This window comes from Vulpes vulpes, chromosome 13 (assembly GCF_048418805.1).
Source record: "Vulpes vulpes isolate BD-2025 chromosome 13, VulVul3, whole genome shotgun sequence".
NCBI lineage: Eukaryota > Metazoa > Chordata > Mammalia > Carnivora > Canidae > Vulpes > Vulpes vulpes.
The window spans coordinates 27,136,541-27,155,710 of record NC_132792.1 but is presented as its reverse complement, the minus strand read 5'-3'; the positions used below and the strand labels follow the sequence as shown (position 1 = coordinate 27,155,710).

The 19,170-nt window shown below is 34.2% G+C and overlaps 1 protein-coding gene across 1 annotated transcript in view; it reads left to right on the top strand.

Moving 5' to 3' along the window:
• PKHD1L1 (PKHD1 like 1) overlaps nucleotides 1-19,170 on the top strand; it is a 151,598-nt gene that overhangs the window by 46,959 nt on the left and 85,469 nt on the right. The window contains exons 24-37 of the mRNA XM_025993358.2: nucleotides 690-837; nucleotides 1,361-1,515; nucleotides 3,846-3,968; nucleotides 5,116-5,221; nucleotides 7,911-8,021; nucleotides 9,130-9,294; nucleotides 10,257-10,378; nucleotides 11,750-11,882; nucleotides 12,614-12,809; nucleotides 14,588-14,730; nucleotides 15,134-15,238; nucleotides 16,573-16,761; nucleotides 17,519-17,689; nucleotides 18,228-18,451. Of these exons, the coding sequence (XP_025849143.2) occupies nucleotides 690-837; nucleotides 1,361-1,515; nucleotides 3,846-3,968; nucleotides 5,116-5,221; nucleotides 7,911-8,021; nucleotides 9,130-9,294; nucleotides 10,257-10,378; nucleotides 11,750-11,882; nucleotides 12,614-12,809; nucleotides 14,588-14,730; nucleotides 15,134-15,238; nucleotides 16,573-16,761; nucleotides 17,519-17,689; nucleotides 18,228-18,451 (2,091 nt within the window). The remainder of the gene's footprint in view (nucleotides 1-689; nucleotides 838-1,360; nucleotides 1,516-3,845; nucleotides 3,969-5,115; nucleotides 5,222-7,910; nucleotides 8,022-9,129; nucleotides 9,295-10,256; nucleotides 10,379-11,749; nucleotides 11,883-12,613; nucleotides 12,810-14,587; nucleotides 14,731-15,133; nucleotides 15,239-16,572; nucleotides 16,762-17,518; nucleotides 17,690-18,227; nucleotides 18,452-19,170) is intronic.

The following is a 19,170-nucleotide window of genomic DNA, read 5'->3' as shown; positions in this document are numbered from 1 at the left end:
TTTGGCACATTATGAATAAAACTGCTATGAACATTCTTGGCATATGTCTTTCGGCAATTATGTTTATTCATTTCAGTGGACAATGAGGCTTATAGTTTTCAATTCCACAAAATTCACAGACAACTGTGAGGGATCAGAAGCAGGAGACTATCACTTGACTAGTAGAGTCACAATCTATGAATTTTCATAGCATGTGTTGCTTTTGGCAATTGATTTGCCAATCAACATTAAGCTTTTCTCCTGAGTCTGGATCAGTCTCTATGCTGATTTTATACTATCGTATATTGTTAGTTTTATAGTTGTGTTATTTCTCCAAAAAGATTTTTTTTGATAGCTAAGACTTAATGTTTCTTTGCTGCCCTATGGTGATTAGCACTGTACCTTGAATGGAATGCCTGTTCAATAAATATTTGTTCGTTGAGTGATGAAGGGTATGCTCTGAATTAATGAGGTATTACTGGGATTCCAGCTGATTGCTGCACAGATGACTGAGTTGACTTTGGCCTCATTATCACAGCTGTGTAGGTATGGCTTGTGTTGATTTATGTGACACTCCTTCATGTTCTGAGGAATCTTGAATACCTGAGGCTCATTTATGTCATGTCACAGAATTGTATGATGGTGAAATAGAAATCATGTTAGCTGTTGTTATGTTTAATCATTTTATCAATATTTATTTTGGAAATTAGATCATCACAAACGAGACAGAGAATGAGTCTGTTTACAGAGGAAATAATTGGCCAGGGAAGTCAAAGATTCGTATTCAGAGAATTCAAGCTGCATCCCCACCTCTTAGTGGCAGCTTTGACATTCAAGCTTATGGACACATCCTCAAAGGTATATGACAAAAGTTCAGAACACGATATGTATGTAAATCAGTTAGATGGTGCCAATCTTAATAAGCATAATAAACACTTTGGTGTATTTTTTTCTAATATGATTTCTTTACATAATTTATATAGTTGAGGTTATGTCAGTAATGTAAAGCTAAATTATTCAGAACAAATTACATTTTCACTTTTTCTTTATTGCCTCTCCAGATATAACAGGTTATATTTCCAAAGTTTGTTTTTCTTTTATAACCCTTGGCTTGTAGGTTGTCTATAAAGTTAATCAATATTAAAAATAAAAATATTTGAGCCAAAGCTATAATCTGACTTACATTACCCATGTAATTTTTGCTTCCAAGAGATACATAAATTCTTGGCATAAAAAAGATATAAATTTCATTTTTACTGTATTGGAGGAGGACAGTTGGCTTACAAGTGATAATCCACAGTACACATTTCCTATATTTTAAAGGTGAAATTTAATTGTGAATTTTTGACTCATACTATTTCCTGTCTTTCTGTGTGTGCAGGCCTTCCTGCCACCGTGTCAGCTACAGAATTACAGTTTGCTCTCCAGAGTGTAGAAAAAGTCGGACGAGTCTCAGTGACACGTGAGGGAACCTGTGCTGGATATTCATGGAACATCAAGTGGAGAAGCTCATGTGGAAAGCAAGATCTTCTACAGGTTCCTTCAATTGGCTTGAGTTTTGTTTTTTTCTGTGTGTTGCTTGCTTATTTGCACCATGCCTCATTTTTTTTTTCACCCAGCCTCATTTTTATTCTCTTTTAATTTTTGCTTATTTTTTACCTACTTTATTTTTTTAATTTATTTTTATTTATTTATTTTACTTATTTTTTTTATTTTTTCTAATTTAAATTCAATTTGCCAACGTATAGTATAACATCCAGTGCTCATTGCATCAAGTGCCCTCCTTAGTGCCTGTCACCCAGTTACCCTATCCCCCCACCCACCTCTCCTTCCACGATCCTTTGTTTCCCAGAGTTAGGAGTCTCTCGTGGTCTCTAATTTTTCCCACTCAGTTCCCCTCCTTTCCCATATAATCCCTTTCACTATTTCTGATATTCCACGGATGAGTGAAACCATATGATGATTGTTCTTCTCCAATTGATTTATTTCACTCAGCATAATACCCTCCAGTTCCATCCATGTCAAAGCAAATGGTGGGTATTCATCTTTTCTGATGCACCTGGCCTCATTTTTAAAAGAATTTGAGACTCTCTGTATTGTAAAAAATGGAAACTGTAGATTAAACATAAAAAAAGGAAATTGAGATGAAGATTGTTCTAAATTAAGTTGATGAGATGTTCTCTTTCATGGAGAATTGCTACTGGTACTTTATTTGCTGTCCCCTCTGGAAAGAGTCCAGGAATATGTGTTAGAAGACTCTTGACAGGAGCAGGAGGAGTCCAGGCAGGGCCCATCTCGGGACTAAATCTGGGTTTACTTTATGGGGGGACCAAGTATAATCACTGTTGCTGTCTATAATTCTACCACCATCCATTAGAGCTGTATTCTGGGGCCTTGGATACTATTCTGGTTCTAAAGGTGATCTTTTAAAGTTCAAAAGGGAGTCACATGTTAAGATGTCATCTAATTACCTTTGCTTAGAGTGTGGAGGAGGTGGGGAGGCTGGGCCCAAAGTATGTGAAAGACAGGAGTCTAGAGGAGTCTAGGGGTTCAGATTGTCAAATATTAAAAATATGCTTTCAAGTGACAAAGTGTGAGGAAAGAGTCTCTCTCATGCACTGTTTTAGTGAGAAAGTCAATTCGTATGACTTGGGGGATTATATAGTAGAGTCCGAATATAGATACCTTCTGATTTAGCAATTTCAGCTATTAAACTCTATACTACTAAAATAATAACACAAATATGAAGTGATATAGGCACAAAAGTAGTCACTGCAACAGTATTTATAATAGTAAAAACCTAGGAACCTATCCCCATCAATAGAAGAATGGTTGTTAAAATGCCACAACTTTAGCATGACTGTCATGCAGCCATAGGTAGACCCTTGGATATTCACCTGGAAAGATGTCCATGACATAAGGTAGAAAAAATGCAATGGTTTACTTATGAAACCATTATGGGGAAAAAAAAGAGGGAAAGAGAAAGGAAAAAAAGTATATAAATGTAGTGTATAATGTCCACACATAGACTATGGATGTGCAAAATAGTAACAATCCTAAAGATATGGAAGTTCTTTAAGAAAATGTATCATCTAAAACTAGAATTAGAAGATTCTGTAGCTGAGCAGCTCTAATGACTGGTCTTCCTCTTGTTATCTCTGCTGGTATCTGTGCATTTATCTCCTTGTCTCTTTCCTGACCAGTCTCCTCTGCTTGCTCATCATTTCTGCTTCTCATCACCACTTCGCAACCCATGAGGCCCAACATGGAGACCCCTATCTCTTTGCTAGGTGCCGTATGTATCAGAAGCCTACCATTTTGGCAGAGGGATTTTGGATTGACCAAATTGTACATATTGATTTTATTTGATTCATTTTTATTATTGGCAAAAAACATAATTCCACAAGTGGATGAAAAACCAGGATGGGCAGGGGTAAAATATGCTAAAAGAGAAAATTTAACTCTCAGGTAGAAAAAGGAATAAATAAATTCAACTATTCAACAGTCATTTGTCAAAGTGGTGATATTCAGAAAAAGCAAAGAACTTTCTGAGAAAATAAAATTTAGTAAAATCAAATTCAGTAAAATCACATATTTTATTTTAAAAATTCAGGTTAATTTCAGTCATTCAATTTAACTTGTAATCTGTGAAATATATGATAAGGCAATAATATTAGTGTTATTTTATTGGGGGTATATTATGCTTACTTGTAAGAGGCTCCTTCCAAAAATATGACTAAAATGTTATCGAATGTTTTTTTTATCCTTAGCTTTTATTCACTTTCAACCTTGCTTAATTAAAAAAAAAACTAATGTGGTCATATTTATCATGGCCTTTCTAGTAAAATAATTTTGTGTAACAATAGATTAATGATTCCCATGTTATTGGAGAAAAGGCTAATATGACAGTTATGAAGATAAAGGAAGGTGGCTTATTCAGACAACGTATACTTGGAGACCTACTTCGTACACCCAGCCAACAGCCACAGGTATTCTTGAAACTTTCCTCATGACATTTAACATAATTTTAAGTGTGTAACTACTTTCTAATACATTAAAGACCAGTTAAACAGCAGAGATGGTGTCTTTATTTTCCTGTGAATATTTGTGTCAATAGTTGATTAACTCAATATTATTTTGTGACTTTTGGGAAAATTATCTTCCTTATGATAAAAGCATAGATCTATAAACTTTGCTATTGCCTGTTAGAATTTGAATTTTTTTTTAATTTTAATTTTTTTAATTTATGATAGTCACAGAGAGAGAGAGAGGCAGAGACACAGGCAGAGGGAGAAGCAGGCTCCATGCACCGGGAGCCTGACGTGGGATTCGATCCCGGGTCTCCAGGATCGCGCCCTGGGCCAAAGGCAGGAGCCAAACCGCTGCGCCACCCAGGGATCCCTTGCCTGTTAGAATTTGAAAATGTATTCTTTCATTTAATTTTTACAGTCATTCTGTGAAGTAATTATTAATATTACTACTTTAATGATGAGGAAATTAATATGTAAGAGGTCAGAGGACTTTCTCAAGAGCAGCCTTTATTTTCCTTCATAGCACTATTCACCACTAGGTGAATTGTATGTATTTATTTTTAAAAAAAAATTGTAGTCTTGGGGCACCTGGGTGGCTCAGTGAGTTGAGCATCTACCTTTGACTCAGGTCATGATCTTGGAGTCCTAGGATAGCCCCGAACTGGGGGCTCCCTGCTCAGTGGGAGTGGGCTTGTCCCTCTTCCTCTCCATGTGCCCCATTCGTGCTCTCTCACAGTGCTCTCTCTCAAATAAGTAAATAAAATCTTAAAAAAAAAAAAGTATAGTGTTGTGAAACTGTCTCTTTCCCACTAGGACATGAATCAAGTGACAGCAGGGATGTCACTGGTTGTGTTTAATGTTATTTTACTGTATTTTAACATTTACAACTGTGTCTTTGCATAGAAGGCACATTTGCTGAATGAATGAATGAATGAATGAATGAATGAATGGTCAAAGCAGAAAAAGTATAAATAGAATAGAATAATTTTTAAAAGCAAACAAGCAAACAAACAAAATTCCATCATTTGTTTAAATCCTATGCATATTCTCCTTAGCCATGCTACCTTTGTTCTCTCTCTGTGTGTGTGTGTTTCTTTATTTGAAGGTTGAAGTCTATGTCAATGGAATTCCAGCTAAATGTTCAGGTGACTGTGGGTTTACATGGGATGCCATGGCCACTCCATTAGTCCGGGCCATCAGCCCATCTCAAGGTAATCTCCTGCTTTTTAGCTTGGAGTAGAAGATGGAAGACAACTAGCAAAAATGTAAACTCATAATGATTTTTTTTAATATACTAGTTTCACTGACTCAGGCAAGCAGTTATTTCTACAGAGTTTAAAAAAAGTCTATCAGATCAGAAAGCGGTGGACAGAGCATTCATTACTTATTTTTGAATAAAAAAATCACATTTGAAGGTGGATTCCTCAGCCTTCTACTTCTTTAGTTTCACCACATTGGAATCAGTCTCTAAAATTTCACTCTGATAAGGCATTTTTGTGAAAGACCGCTTGCTGGGGTCTTAATGGGAATCTTTCACCATATGAGACCACTTCTAGGAGATTTAGTACTAAAAGGGTGGTAATGAGACAGCTGCTTTTAGTAAAAGAAAATAATTAGGTCCTAGACTTGAGAACTGGAGAGAAAAATTATTGCCAAGAACTCAGTCTTGGGTAACACATTGTACCATATCTTCATAATATGTTGTTACTTTAAAAAGCATGGTTATGATTTGTGTCTGAGCTCCCAGGTGCTCAAGTAAATAGCAGGTCTAAGGATTGCTAGGAGTGGCTTGTGGTTTCAGTCAGAAAGATAAGCTCAGCTACTATCATCACAGATCTGATCTTGGCTAGTAGGAAAATTCATCTCCTAATTATATATCAGGGAAAACCGGGAAATTTTAAAAACAGCACATCTCTGTGTCTGTAGAATACAATCTTCAGACTTTTTTACATTAATAATATTACTTTGGGACAATTCATGTCACATGGGGTCAGAGCTGTCAAAAATAAGAATTTGATTAACTTTCATTTGGTTGTGGTCCTTCAGTATTTACATTTTTACATTTTCTATCCTTGTATTTTGTAATGAATTTCCATTTTTTTATGTACTTCCTGAAAAAATTGTTTCTTCCTCAAAATAATTAATCCAAATTGCCTTTTGACATATTTTGATAAACTTAAAAATAATTAAAAGATTAATAATGCTATAAAAACACCTATATTCTTTCATTGAAAATTAGCACTATTAACATTTTGTCATGTTTACTTCCTATCATCAATATAAGAAAGGAAATATTATAGGAATAGCTCAAGTCCTCTCGAGGCACAATTTCTTCTTCTAGTCTCTACAAATCTCCCCAGAGGCAGTCACAATAATTAATTTTGTGTGTATTCTTTCATGCCATTTTAATACCTTTTGTATATAACATGCACATATGGTAATTTTGCCAGTTTTTTTAAGCTTATGGAAGAGATGTTGAAATGTAAGTATCAGAGATGTTACATTGTAAATATCATTTGTATCTGACTTTTGTCATTCAACATTCATTTTGAGAAATATTTATATGGTTTTATGCATGTCTAATTCATCATTTAAAAATATTTCATGAATATATCTATTTTCATCTCTATTGATTGACATTTAGATTGTTTGCATTTTTTTGTTTTTACACATAACCATATTGAGCTTTGTTGCACAAATCTATTGTATACATGCTAGAGCTTCTTTAGGGTATATGCCCAGAGAGAACTGCTGAATAAGAAACGAGTGAACGTGTATTCAGTTTATTAGATGACCAAATTGCTCCCCAGAGTGCCTGTACTTGCAGTAGGTATGAGAGTGCCATATTCTCCACATCCTTGTCAATATTTGGTATCATCAGTTTCCTAATTTTGGTCAATCTGGTAAAAGGGGTTATCTCATCCTCATCTTATTTTGTCTATTCCCTTATGAGTAATGCATGTGATCCTCTCATCTGCTTCCTGGACATTTGCATGATTTCTTCTGCAAATTGTTGTTGACATCCTGTATCCATTTATCAGATTGTCTCTTTTCTATTGACTTCTAGCTGTGTATTACATACTATGTTTACCAATCTTTTGCACATGTCTACTCCCAGTATGTCACCTGCACTTTGTTTTAGTATCGTGCTCATGGAAACATTTAAATCGTTGATATATTCCAATTTATTTATCTTTTCCTCTATGGTTAACCATGGCTTTTTAATCTTATTTAAGAAACCCACCTGTACATTAAAGTTGTTTGATTATGTTTTCTACTAAAATTCTAGAGTTCCACATTTTTCATGCTTAGCCATTTAAGCCCATGTAGAATCCATGTTGTATGTGATGTTATATAACCAGGGTGACTATATCATTTATGGATCAAATCTGGACACTAGAGTGAGTGTAAAAACTTTCTGTATAAGGTATTGAGACAGTCGGTGTACCCTGGTAATATTTCAGGAACTTTAGGATGTGTGTCACCCTAGATAGAGGAATCTTATTTTATCACAAGTGGGAAGTGCCCACAACACATTTTGTGCAGTTCTTCCTTTTCTCATGAATTTGTGATGGCAGTTCTGTCATAGTATAAATTATCATATAGAGATGCCTGTTTAATTTGTCATGACAATAATTCTCCTTATGTCATTCCATACTTCAGTCAGATAATTCTGCTAATCTCTCTCAACATAGAGTTAAAATATGAAACAATGCAGAACAATTCAGTGGAAAAAGTTTACCACTGGTAAATACGTGTCTATATTTTCCCTTATTGCTTATTGTTTGTAGCCTTTGGAAGATAGGCTTATTTTTCTCTGCAAAACATTTGATTTCATAAGAACAGATTCTGTATTTTTTTTTCATTTTAATACTGTTTTTTTAAATTGATCATTTTCAGGGTCCTATGAAGAAACCACAATTCTAACCATATTAGGCTCTGGATTTTCTCCCAATTCCGCTGTATCAGTTTCAGTTGGACCAATGGGTTGCTCTCTTCTTTCTGTGGATGGTAAGTCCTTTGTAAAATTATTATTATTACATCTAATTGTTTTTCTCTAAGAGAAAGTAGAATCAAAGAGCAGTATTACAGTAATTCTCCTATAGAATACCCCATGGGGGCATGAAATAGGCAGACTTCTCTGGGTAAGTGCATTATCTTGTAGATCTTTGGTTATGACCACAAACTAATTCTTTCACTGTTGCACAGTGTCTATCTCATAGCAGTTGACTTTTGTTCTTTTCCCCTCATAAAGTGTTATATAGAAGCTACTATCTTTCTTTGGTATGTCTCTGGGACAGAAAAATATAAGCTGCCACTCTGGCATCCTTCTCCCTATGCTTTGACAGTATCACATTAGTAATGCAGCAAAAGGATATGGCCATCTTCCCTGACTCCTAGTATCTGTATCCCTTAACACAGAATTTCAAGATTATTCACAATTTCTATTCTTGAAAAGTGAAAGCCATATTTATTTCTTTCCCTAGAAATTATCTTTCATGATTCTAGGTGTTTTCCTTAATTTTAACAGGTTGGAATTACATAAGCGAATTCACCTTCCATATAATTTGTTTTTAGTTTACATACTCTATGCATTCTCGAGATCTAAGTCAATAATGCACCTGTATTATAAATGCACATAGACTCTTCTAAATGTAGTATGAAGGATAGGTTTTAATTTAGGTTTTGATCACCTTTCTTGATGAAACTTGATATTTTATTTAGCTTTGGACATAAATCATATATTGAATCAACAGTTTTAGAATTACTGATAAAACTGATTTTACAGATTAGGACTTTTAAATTATTAATTCAGTAACCTTTCTCTTTCTCTCTTTCTCTCTCTCTCTCTTTCTCTTTCAGCCACAGTAGAAATAAGGAGCAAATTTTTCACTTTGATTTTTTTTTTTCATCTAGCTTTTTTCTAACAGTTTCTGATTCATAACATCAAATAGCTTGTAAAGATTTTTGCCCCATTAATATATGAGTAGTTTTCCTTAGATACATTTCCTGGCATATAAAAATGAAGACCAGTGTTTATATTTGCAAACCTAAAATTTCAGTAATTTTATCTTATAAAAATATTTGATTTATTGTATTTTTCTTTTTTTATTACAAGAAAGTGAGATCAAGTGCCAGATTCTGAATGGAAGTACTGGACGTTTCCCAGTTGCTGTGTCTGTAGCTGATGTTGGACTAGCACGGAATGTAGAGGGTGAAGTATTCTACTTTATTTATCAGAATCGGATCTCACACATCTGGCCTGCTTCTGGAAGCCTGGCAGGTAATAGTTAATTGTTCTAAACAAAGAAAATTGCATACATCTCCATCATTTCATTGTACTGTTTCTAGAACAGAATGGAGGGAGAGGAACCCAAACCTCCCTCATATAGAACAAAGGAGACTTCCCTTTTGGAAGGCAGGGTGATTAAATGGCTAACTAATTCTTTTGTTTCTTGTGAAGCACAAGTCAGGGTGACTGCTTATACTTACATCTTAGGTTATTGAATTAATATCATCAATTATTACATGTTTCTATAACAAGCTCATCAATTATGTCAAGATAAGATTTATTAGTTATTATTCTGCTTACCAGCTGCTCCATTTGTAACCACAGTCTCAATGGAGCTACTTGACCCAGAAAAAGTTCTAGGAACAAATCGGGGAAAGGAAAGCTGATGCAGAAGATGGAAAGAAAATAACACATTTTTCCTGTCCTGCTTCATTTCCTTTGCCTTTGTTTGACCATGCTTAGTTTTGGATTTTTGTTTTGGTCTTGATCTCTTCAGTGTGTTTTCATCTTACTTTATTTTATTTTTGTTGGGATTATTTTGTTGGGATTTTTCTTAGTTCCTTTTACTTAGAAATATTAAAATGTGAAATTTGGGAAGAGTCTTAATTCACTTTCACACCCACAGAATGGTTGAGCATATAGAAAAAGCATAGTTTCTCTTGAGGATGAAGACACTGTAGAAAATAGGTAGCAGTTCCTGCTAGTGATACCCCAAAGCAAATGGCGGTTACAAATCTGTTATTTCATTAAATCACTTAGCCCAGTTCCTTGATGGTTCCAGACTTCAGAACTCAGGCTCTGTTATGTGGTGGTGATTATATACATCTCAAGTCTGGTCCTTGGTCTATTTGCCAACCTGTCTCTTGGATGACTAGAACATTATTGAATGATGAGTTAGTTGCTGAAGTTTCCTTTTGTTATTGTTGGTCTATTATTGTTGTTTCTTCATGAAGGTGGTACTCTTTTGACTCTATCTGGATTTGGCTTTAATGAAAATTCAAAGGCATTAGTTGGAAATGAAACCTGCAATGTGATTGAAAGGGATTTGAGTAAGATAACCTGCAGGACACCAAAGGTAAGGCATCTGATTTTAGTTTTTTGTTTTTGTTTTGTTTTGTTTTTTCTGAAAACTTATGAACATCTCTGTAGGTTAAACAAGTGACATTTTTACGTAGGAACTGCAGCATTACAGTGTGGTTCCCTAACGATTATTTCTTCTACATCTTTCTGCTAAGACCCTAATATGAAGCATTATATCCACATACTTATATACACATACCAATTAGAAAGACAGACACATGAACCCATGTTAAACAATGTGATACAAAGGCAAAATACAATATATAGTGAGGAGAGGCTGTCAAAAAGAGTTTCACAGAAAAACTGATGGGCTATCAGAACTTGAGGGATGAATGAGAGTTGACCTGGTAAATCCAAGGATGAAAAAAATTCAGTACTAACAGACAGTCTAAAAAAAATTCAAAGAAGCAAGTCTAGGCATTTTTTGTTTTTAAAAAAGAATATATTTTTTAAATGTGTTATAGTTTCAGTTTGTTGACGATGAATAAACAAGTAAATAAGTAAAGCAAATACAAAAAAATGAAATTCCTCATGGAATACTGCATCTTAGCATGATCTTTGTTCTTTATCTTAAAAAATAGTCTCCTAATTTAAACCAAGGTACTTGTTTGCTTATTATGTGCAAAGGATGCTGAATCCAGTAAGTAACATTTAAAAAAAATTGAGCAGATTCAGTGTGGGTATAATGTAGTTAAAATCTGTAGGAAAAGTAAATTTGAGCATGTGTCGGACCAAATGATGATGAGAATCTGGAGGATATGGTCAATGAAAACTTTGTTTAACTTATTCGTCTAAATGCTGAGTACATATTGAGCAAATAATACATGTTGGAAAAACATTTTTCCTAATTGGGAAGTGTGTAGATACTCTATCAGTAAAAGCACTAAACATTTTTCTTAGGAGTCCAAGTGTTAGTCTTGGATTCTGAAACTAGGTTGCCAAAAGGATATAATAATGTGATTTGTCAGTAAAGAGGAATAAAAAATTACATTTGAGAGTATTTTAAGAGTAAAATGTCAAAACTTTTAGCATCTTAATGCTTTATCAATTTGAGTCACTTGTCCAGAGTATCTTTACTATATTGCAGAGCCCTTACGAACCCAATAATATGGATGCATTTAAATTGGTCATAAACATACTCAAAACTGCTATAGCATATGCCTTTATCTAAAAAATTAAAGCATGTAGCTTACATTGGACACTATAGCTTTCTGAATATCTGAAAATTGATTATTGATTCATGACTTTGAAACTAAACATCTTCAGCAGTTTATTTTGAATAATTCTACTTGTTTTTAGCTATCAAATTTCTTCATTTCAATGATTCAATATTTTTTTAATTGTTTCATTTTTTTTCTTATTTCAGAGAATTGAGGGTACAGTTGATATTTCAGTTATTACCAATGGATTTCGAGCCACAGCAAAGGATGCTTATAGTTATAATTGTTTACAGACTCCAGTTATAACTGATTTTAGTCCAAAAGTTCGAACAATACAAGGTAAGAAAAATTTGAGTAAGATCATTTGATATATATAAGGTATATATACAAAAGATACATGTATATGTGTGTATATATAAATGTAAGATATATATAAATCACATAGATAAATGTAAACTATTTTTTTCAAGATTTTATTTATTGATTCATGAGAGACACACAGAGAGAGGCAGAATCATAGGCAGAGGGAGAAGCAAGCTCCCTGCAGGGAGCCCAATGTGGGACTCGACCCTGGGACCATGACCTGAGCAAAAGGCAGGCGCTAAACCACTGAGCCTCCCAGGCGCCCCAAATGTAAACTATTTCTAGAAAGGTTTTTGAAGCATGGTTTCTTCTGCAGTTGTTTCTTAAAGTAAAACCAGCCACAAGGTTTATTTTTTTAAGCATAGATTAGTCTATTTATTATTTCACTTTGAACATGTGTAATGAGAAAAAAATACATTTTTTAGAAAGCACTTTGCCATCTTTTTTCCCTGTGAAACAATTGAATATGAATTTTATCTCTACATGGCAATCAATTCTATCAATTCTTGAATTCTATCAAGAATCAATTAAATTCTATTGAATTCTATCAATTCTTTCACTGACTTTTCTTTTGCCTCTGCAAACATTAGTATTTCCTAAATCCAATAAAAGATAAGAAGCAAGTTGGTTTACTTAATATGTGAATTCGATGCCACATAATAAGTTGAATCTTCTTGTAAAACTTTTATTCTCTTTTAAAATAATAGGAGACGTTAATTTAACAATTAAGGGTTATAACTTTGGAAGTGAAACTGCACAAAATGTGGAGGTATATGTTGGAGGAAAACCCTGCCGGATTTTTCAATGGAACTTCACAGATATTAGATGTCTTTTGCCCAAGTTGTCTCCTGGAAAACATGATATCTATGTAGAAGTCAGAAACTGGGGCTTTGCATCAACAAGGTATAATAATGACCATAAACTTGAGGAGTTGTGGAACACATGGGGCTAATGATTTGGGTATGAGAAAAGAAATAGTCATTATCTTTATAAAATTTCAGCTGCTTTTTTCACCTGTCTGTACCTCCTTTTACAAAATGTTCTGAGACTATCTCCTACAGAACAATACATGTTCAGTTTTGAGACCAATTCCATTCAGATTAGGTTGTAAGATTCTTTGTGGAACTACATTTATGTACGTTATCACATAATTTTCATTCATTCTGGAAATACTTATCGACCCATTAGTAAGGGGCAGATACTTGCTCAGTGCTGGGTTTGCTAGGGAGAATAAGAGGGACCTTCCTCCACTGTTAATGCCCACAGTTTTGTTGGGGAGGCAGATTCCAAACAGAAGATTACATCAATAACTTAATTATAAGTGTGAAAAGGGCTATGAGTAAGAAGTAGCAGGTCTTAGGAGCATATACTAGTATGCTAGTCACTAGATACAAGTGACCCTTAAATTGATACATACGTGTTACTTTTCCTGAGGTACAGGAAACCGTTCTCTAAAAGGTGACAATTAAACCAAGAAATGTGTAGGAGCTGCCCATAAAGGAGAGGATGGAGAGAATCATTCTCTAGCTGTTTCCTTTATGTAACTGTTCAGTGTTTTCTTCCCAGAAGCTGTTTGTTAAAATTTTTGTAAAATTTTAGGTCTAGCATAAGGGAAGTACTGGTTCAGAATACTCAGAAAAAAAGGAAACTGAAATTTAGGGCTTAAAAAAAATCTTGATGTCAGGATAGGAAGAGAGATTATTGCAGCAGAATCTTGAGGTGAAGGAAGATGAGCAACAGTAAATATGAACTCCAGAACTACATCCCCTCATCGATTCACAGGGCAGAGTTCATAGGAGTTCTAGAAGAGCTGCTGGTTTGTGCTTTGGCATGATGGAGATAATGAGCAGAATTGACAGCATATAAAACTGGATATTTCAGTGACAGTTCAAAAAATATAAATCCAGTTATGCTGAGGAAGTGAAATAAAAGTTAACACAAAGGCTCATTTTATTCATGGTGAGAGCTGGGCTGTAGGAGTCTACTCTATAACAAACCAGAAAAACACTGCACATTCTGATGACCTCTCAGCAGACACATTGTCTATAACAAAGCAAAAGAAGTTTAAAACACTCTCATTGAAATAGTGGGAAGGAAGATCATGACAAGTTTCCAACATACATAGAATAATAAGTTCAAATTAGTTGCATAAAACTTTTATTTCTTATATAAAATGTATGGAATTTCATTTCTATTCTCTTATAGATAATGCTGCCTTTATGTTTTACTCTATTGAATATATAAAATATTTTAAAGGACATCATATATTTCTTGTGACCTCAGTTCTCATAACCATATCTTTCTCATAATATTTTAAGATACTCCATCTCAAATTATTCTTGCCATGGGATTCTCAGAAACTTAATTTTCTATGTTAGGGAAAAACTATTATTATTATTATTATTATTATTATTATTATTATTATTATTATTATATAGCACATTATTACATATACTACATATGTTATTATACACACACATGGACCATCCAACCAAATTAGGTCATGATAATTGTTAGATTATCTAGTTTAAACAAGTACTGTCTAATTAAATATTCAACTACTTCCACTTCCTAAATGAATCATATTCTTAAGAGTTTAGCAAAAAAAAAAAAAAAAAAGAGTTTAGCAATAGAACCTCATGGAAAGCTTGTTGAAGCATCTATTAATTTTTCTTTTTCAGAGACAAGTTGAGTGCTTCTATACAGTATATTTTGGAAGTGACTGCCATGTTTCCACAGAGAGGCTCTTTATATGGTGGAACTGAAATCACTATAATAGGTTTGGGATTTAGCACAATACCAACTGAAAACACTGTGCTTTTAGGTAAGAATACCCTCACAGAGGGTGTTATCATCTTTTTCACTTGAAAAGATGTGCTTATAGGTGAGTTATTACACAAACACTCTCAATCGTGGAAACTTTAATTTGCTATTAGCATATAAAAGATGATTGGTTAAGGTAGTAAAGAGAAATTGAATAACTGATTTTGATTTCAGTAAGTAAATATTTTATGTTTAATGTGTATAAAAGACTTTAAAAAGTGAAGGTCTCTGTTCTAAAAATAATCAGTACTCAAACAATATAACTATCAGAAAAGTATCAAAGATTCTGCAAAATAGTGTGGAGCTTTTCGAGGGCCTTAACTATTCACTAATTATACTAAATCTCTATATTTTACAAAAAGTATTTGAGAAAATGCATTTTCCCCCATCTTTTTTGTTTCTAGGGTCCTTCCATTGTGATGTGACTTCATCATCAGAAAATGTCATAAAATGTATTCTTCATTCAACAGGGAGTACATTCAGGATTACCAACACTGGAGAAGATTCAGGTATTGGCCAACATTTACAAATTGTAAATAATGGGAGCACTTCATTCTGAAATTGATTTGATTTTTATTTATTTAATACTTCAAAGTATTCAGACAAAAAAGTATTGCTGTTTCTCTCCATAATTTGTCAATAGTTTGTCCCTAATTTACTGCCTTGACATAGGGAGCAAAATATAGAATGAATCAGTGGTGGACTTGAGTCTATAAGGATAGACTGCAATTGGCAAGTTGAGGAATTGCTATTAAGTTTTACTGCAGTACAGAACCTCATGAGTTATGATGATTTGTTATTGGCCATGGGGTTTCTAAATAAATATTCAAGTTGAAATTATATAGATTTTTGCATATCTCAATGCCTGAGAAAATTCTTATGTTTAAAGAATTGATCATAACTTTATTTTTTTTAATATTTTATTTATTTGGGCAGCCCAGGTGGCCCGGCGGTTTGGTGCCTGCCTTCAGCCCAGGGCATGGTCCTGGAGACCCAGGATCGAGTCGCACGTCAGGCTCCCTGCATGGAGCTTGCTTCTCTCTTTGCCTGTGTTTCTGCCTCTCTCTCTCTGTGTGTCTCTCATGAATGAATAAATAAAATTTTTTTTAAAAAAAATATATTATTTATTTATTCATGAAAGACACAGAGAGAAAGAGGCAGAGACATAGGCAGAAGGAGAAGCAGGCTCTATGCAGGAAGTCTGTTGTAGGACTCGATCCTGGGACACCAGGATCATGCCCTGAGCCAAAGGCAGTTGCTCAACCATCGAGCCATCCAGGCATCCCTGATCATAACTTTAAAAAATATTCCATGTGATATTTCTGAACATCTTGTTTATTGACTTTCTGATTTTTTGATTTTTTTTCAAATTATCTCTTGATCATCAGTTTTGGAGGTGTGTAGTTTTTTTTAAGGTTTTATTTATTATAAAGAGAACATGAGCAGGGGGTAGAAGGAGAGAGAAAATATTTTTTTTAATTTTTAAAAAAATATTCACCTATTTATTTATTTATTTGAGAGAGAGAGAAAAAGCGAGCAAGTGCGTGTGCATGCAGAGAGAGAGGGAGAGAAAGACTCCCTGCTCAGCATATGGGGCTCGATCCCAGGACCCCAGGATTATGACCTGAGCTGAAGGCAGACACTTAACTGACTGAGCTATTCAGGTGTCCTGTGTGGTTTATTTTTTTCCCTTAGCTTCTATTTTCTTTCTTTCCATTATTTCTGTTTATTTTTGTTACATGTTTAAATTATGCACATAAAATTTTTTAAATACAATACTTTCAAAGATAATTGAGAATTTTTACTTTTTTTTCCTTAAATATGCCTCCATTCTTGCTACCAGTACATGGATTAGGTTATGGCTGGTCACCATCAGTCTTAAATGTATCTGTGGGAGACACAGTGATATGGCATTGGCAAGCACATCCATTTCTTAGGGGAATAGGATATAAGGTTTTCTCTGTATCCAGTCCTGGAAGTGTAATTTATGATGGCAAAGGATTTACAAATGGCAGAGAAAAATCTGCATCAGGTATGTTTCAACTTTGTTGCATTTTTGTGTCACGCTTCTTTTTCCTAGATATATTAAAAATATATTGTTTAGATTTAAGATACTTTTGCATAAATATATGTGAATACACAAATAATTTAGTTGACACTTATTGCTGTAGTAAAAATATTGCAAATTTATAAAAATATTATAAATGAATGTAAGCAAGGTATTTTATATGTCAGAGATGAGTTCTGATTCAGAAACATCTTTATTCATTCTGGAATAATCAGCTGATTAAAAAAAATCTTAAATAAGCAAAGTATAAAGAAAATTGGAGCGTTTTAATCATACTGACCAGGTCGCGAGTAAATGAACTTCTGTTGATTGGAATCAGCAAATCATTATTTCTCCTAGAACAATTCAGTGTAAAGCGTGCCTTTTAGACTGTATGTCTTGTTCTATACATATGTAGCAGTTTCAACTTCTCATGAATACAAAGTATTGTTCATTTTTCACTGCATGTTGAATTTTTCTTTAAAATGTGGTAAGTTATGCCAGACTTGACCTGGTTGTCTAGAAAAATTAATGCTGGATCTTGTCTTCTGGAATGTATTTCATTATAGAAGATAGTTCTTTTATAACTAGTGAGTCATTTCTTTACTACTTACTGTTGAAATATCACGTGCATGAAAAATAAGAATCCTGTCATCTGCATGTGTGAATGATCACTTGAAATTTCTTTTGGAGGGTGCATTAATTGCTTGTATTTATTATGTACAATCTTATTTTATGGCAGGTTCATTTTCTTACCAATTTACTTCACCTGGAATCCATTATTATAGCAGTGGATATGTTGATGAGGCTCGCTCCATTTTTCTTCAAGGAGTCATTAATGTTTTACCAGCTGAAACCAGGCACATTCCTCTGCACCTGTTTGTAGGTAGCACTGAAGCCACATATGCTCAGGGTAAGAGGGTTAAAGATGGAAACCCAGTTACTCCAGTGACATAGGGTATATGTGACCTTTTTGGAGTAGGAAGCAGATTACCCTCTTTCTGTCTCTGACCAGCCGCATAACCTTGCTTAGATCTGGACAGTTCTGAGTCTGAAATTTATTCTGTAAAATGAGGCCCATGTTAATATTGCCCTGCCGTTCTCCCAGAATTCTTCTGTGCCTCAAATGAGATGTAGCATGAAGAAGTGTGCCCCAAGATATATCAAAATGTGAGATGATGTTATTGTTTTGTTGTCCCCATAGGACTTGGCCTTAGACAAATTGAAAAACAATTTTATATTCACTCTTCATTCTTCACTATGCCACCTTTGTCTAGGTCTTTAATTTAACTTTGTACTGCCTGAGTACCTCTTGTAATTAAAATAAAACCAAAAAAAAATTTTTAATGGCATATAAACCACCACCATTAAAATAAAGAGTAATTCAGTCTGAAAACAGTTCTTGTTTTAGAATATTATCCATGACTTACAGGCAGTTCTTTTGCCTAAAGGACCTGTGGATTTGCACTTGGGGAGCTCTGTGGCAGGATGCCTAGCAACAGAACCCTTGTGTGGCCCGAACAATACCAGGGTTAAAAATTCAGACAGGTTGGTCTTTGAGCTTTCAAGTTGTTTTTCACCATTTATAAACAACATTAGTCCATCTGCTGGAACACAAAACGAATTGATAACAATTACAGGACGTGGCTTCAGTAATCTCACATGTGCTAATAAGGTAAGAATGTAAAGATCTCCTTCTTACTACCATATACTCAATAAAAGGAAAATGTTTCATCCATAACCTCATAATTTAATTTCTAACAGCTTTATTATAATATAATTTATATACTGTAGGATTCATGCATTTAAGGCACATAATTCAATAGCTTTTAGTATATTCACAGAGTTGAATTTTGTGATATTCAATCACCACACTTAATTTTTTTTAAAGATTTTATTTATTTAGTCATGACAGACACACAGAGAGAGGCAGAGCTACAGAGAGAGGGAGAAACAGGCTCCCCTCAGGGAACCCAATGTGGGATTCAATCCTGGGACTTGGGATCATGCCGTGAGCCGAAGGCTGATGCTCAACCACTGAGCCACCCAGGTGTCCCACCACCACACTCAATTTTAGAACATTTTATTACCTCAGAAAGGAATTCCTAACCCTTAGACACCCAATTTTCTCAATCCTCCCAGCCCTAATTTACCTCCATCTTTATGGATTTGCCTATTCCGGATCTTTCTCATAAATAGAATAATACATGTGGTCATTTGTGACCAGTTTTATTCACCAAACATAGTATTTTCAAGGTTCATCCACATTTTCCATGTTTATCAGTACTTCACTTCTTTTTATGGCTAAATAATATTCCATTATATAGTATATACATTGTATTCATCCATTTACCAATCATGGGCATTTAGATTGTTTTCAATGTTTTGACTGTT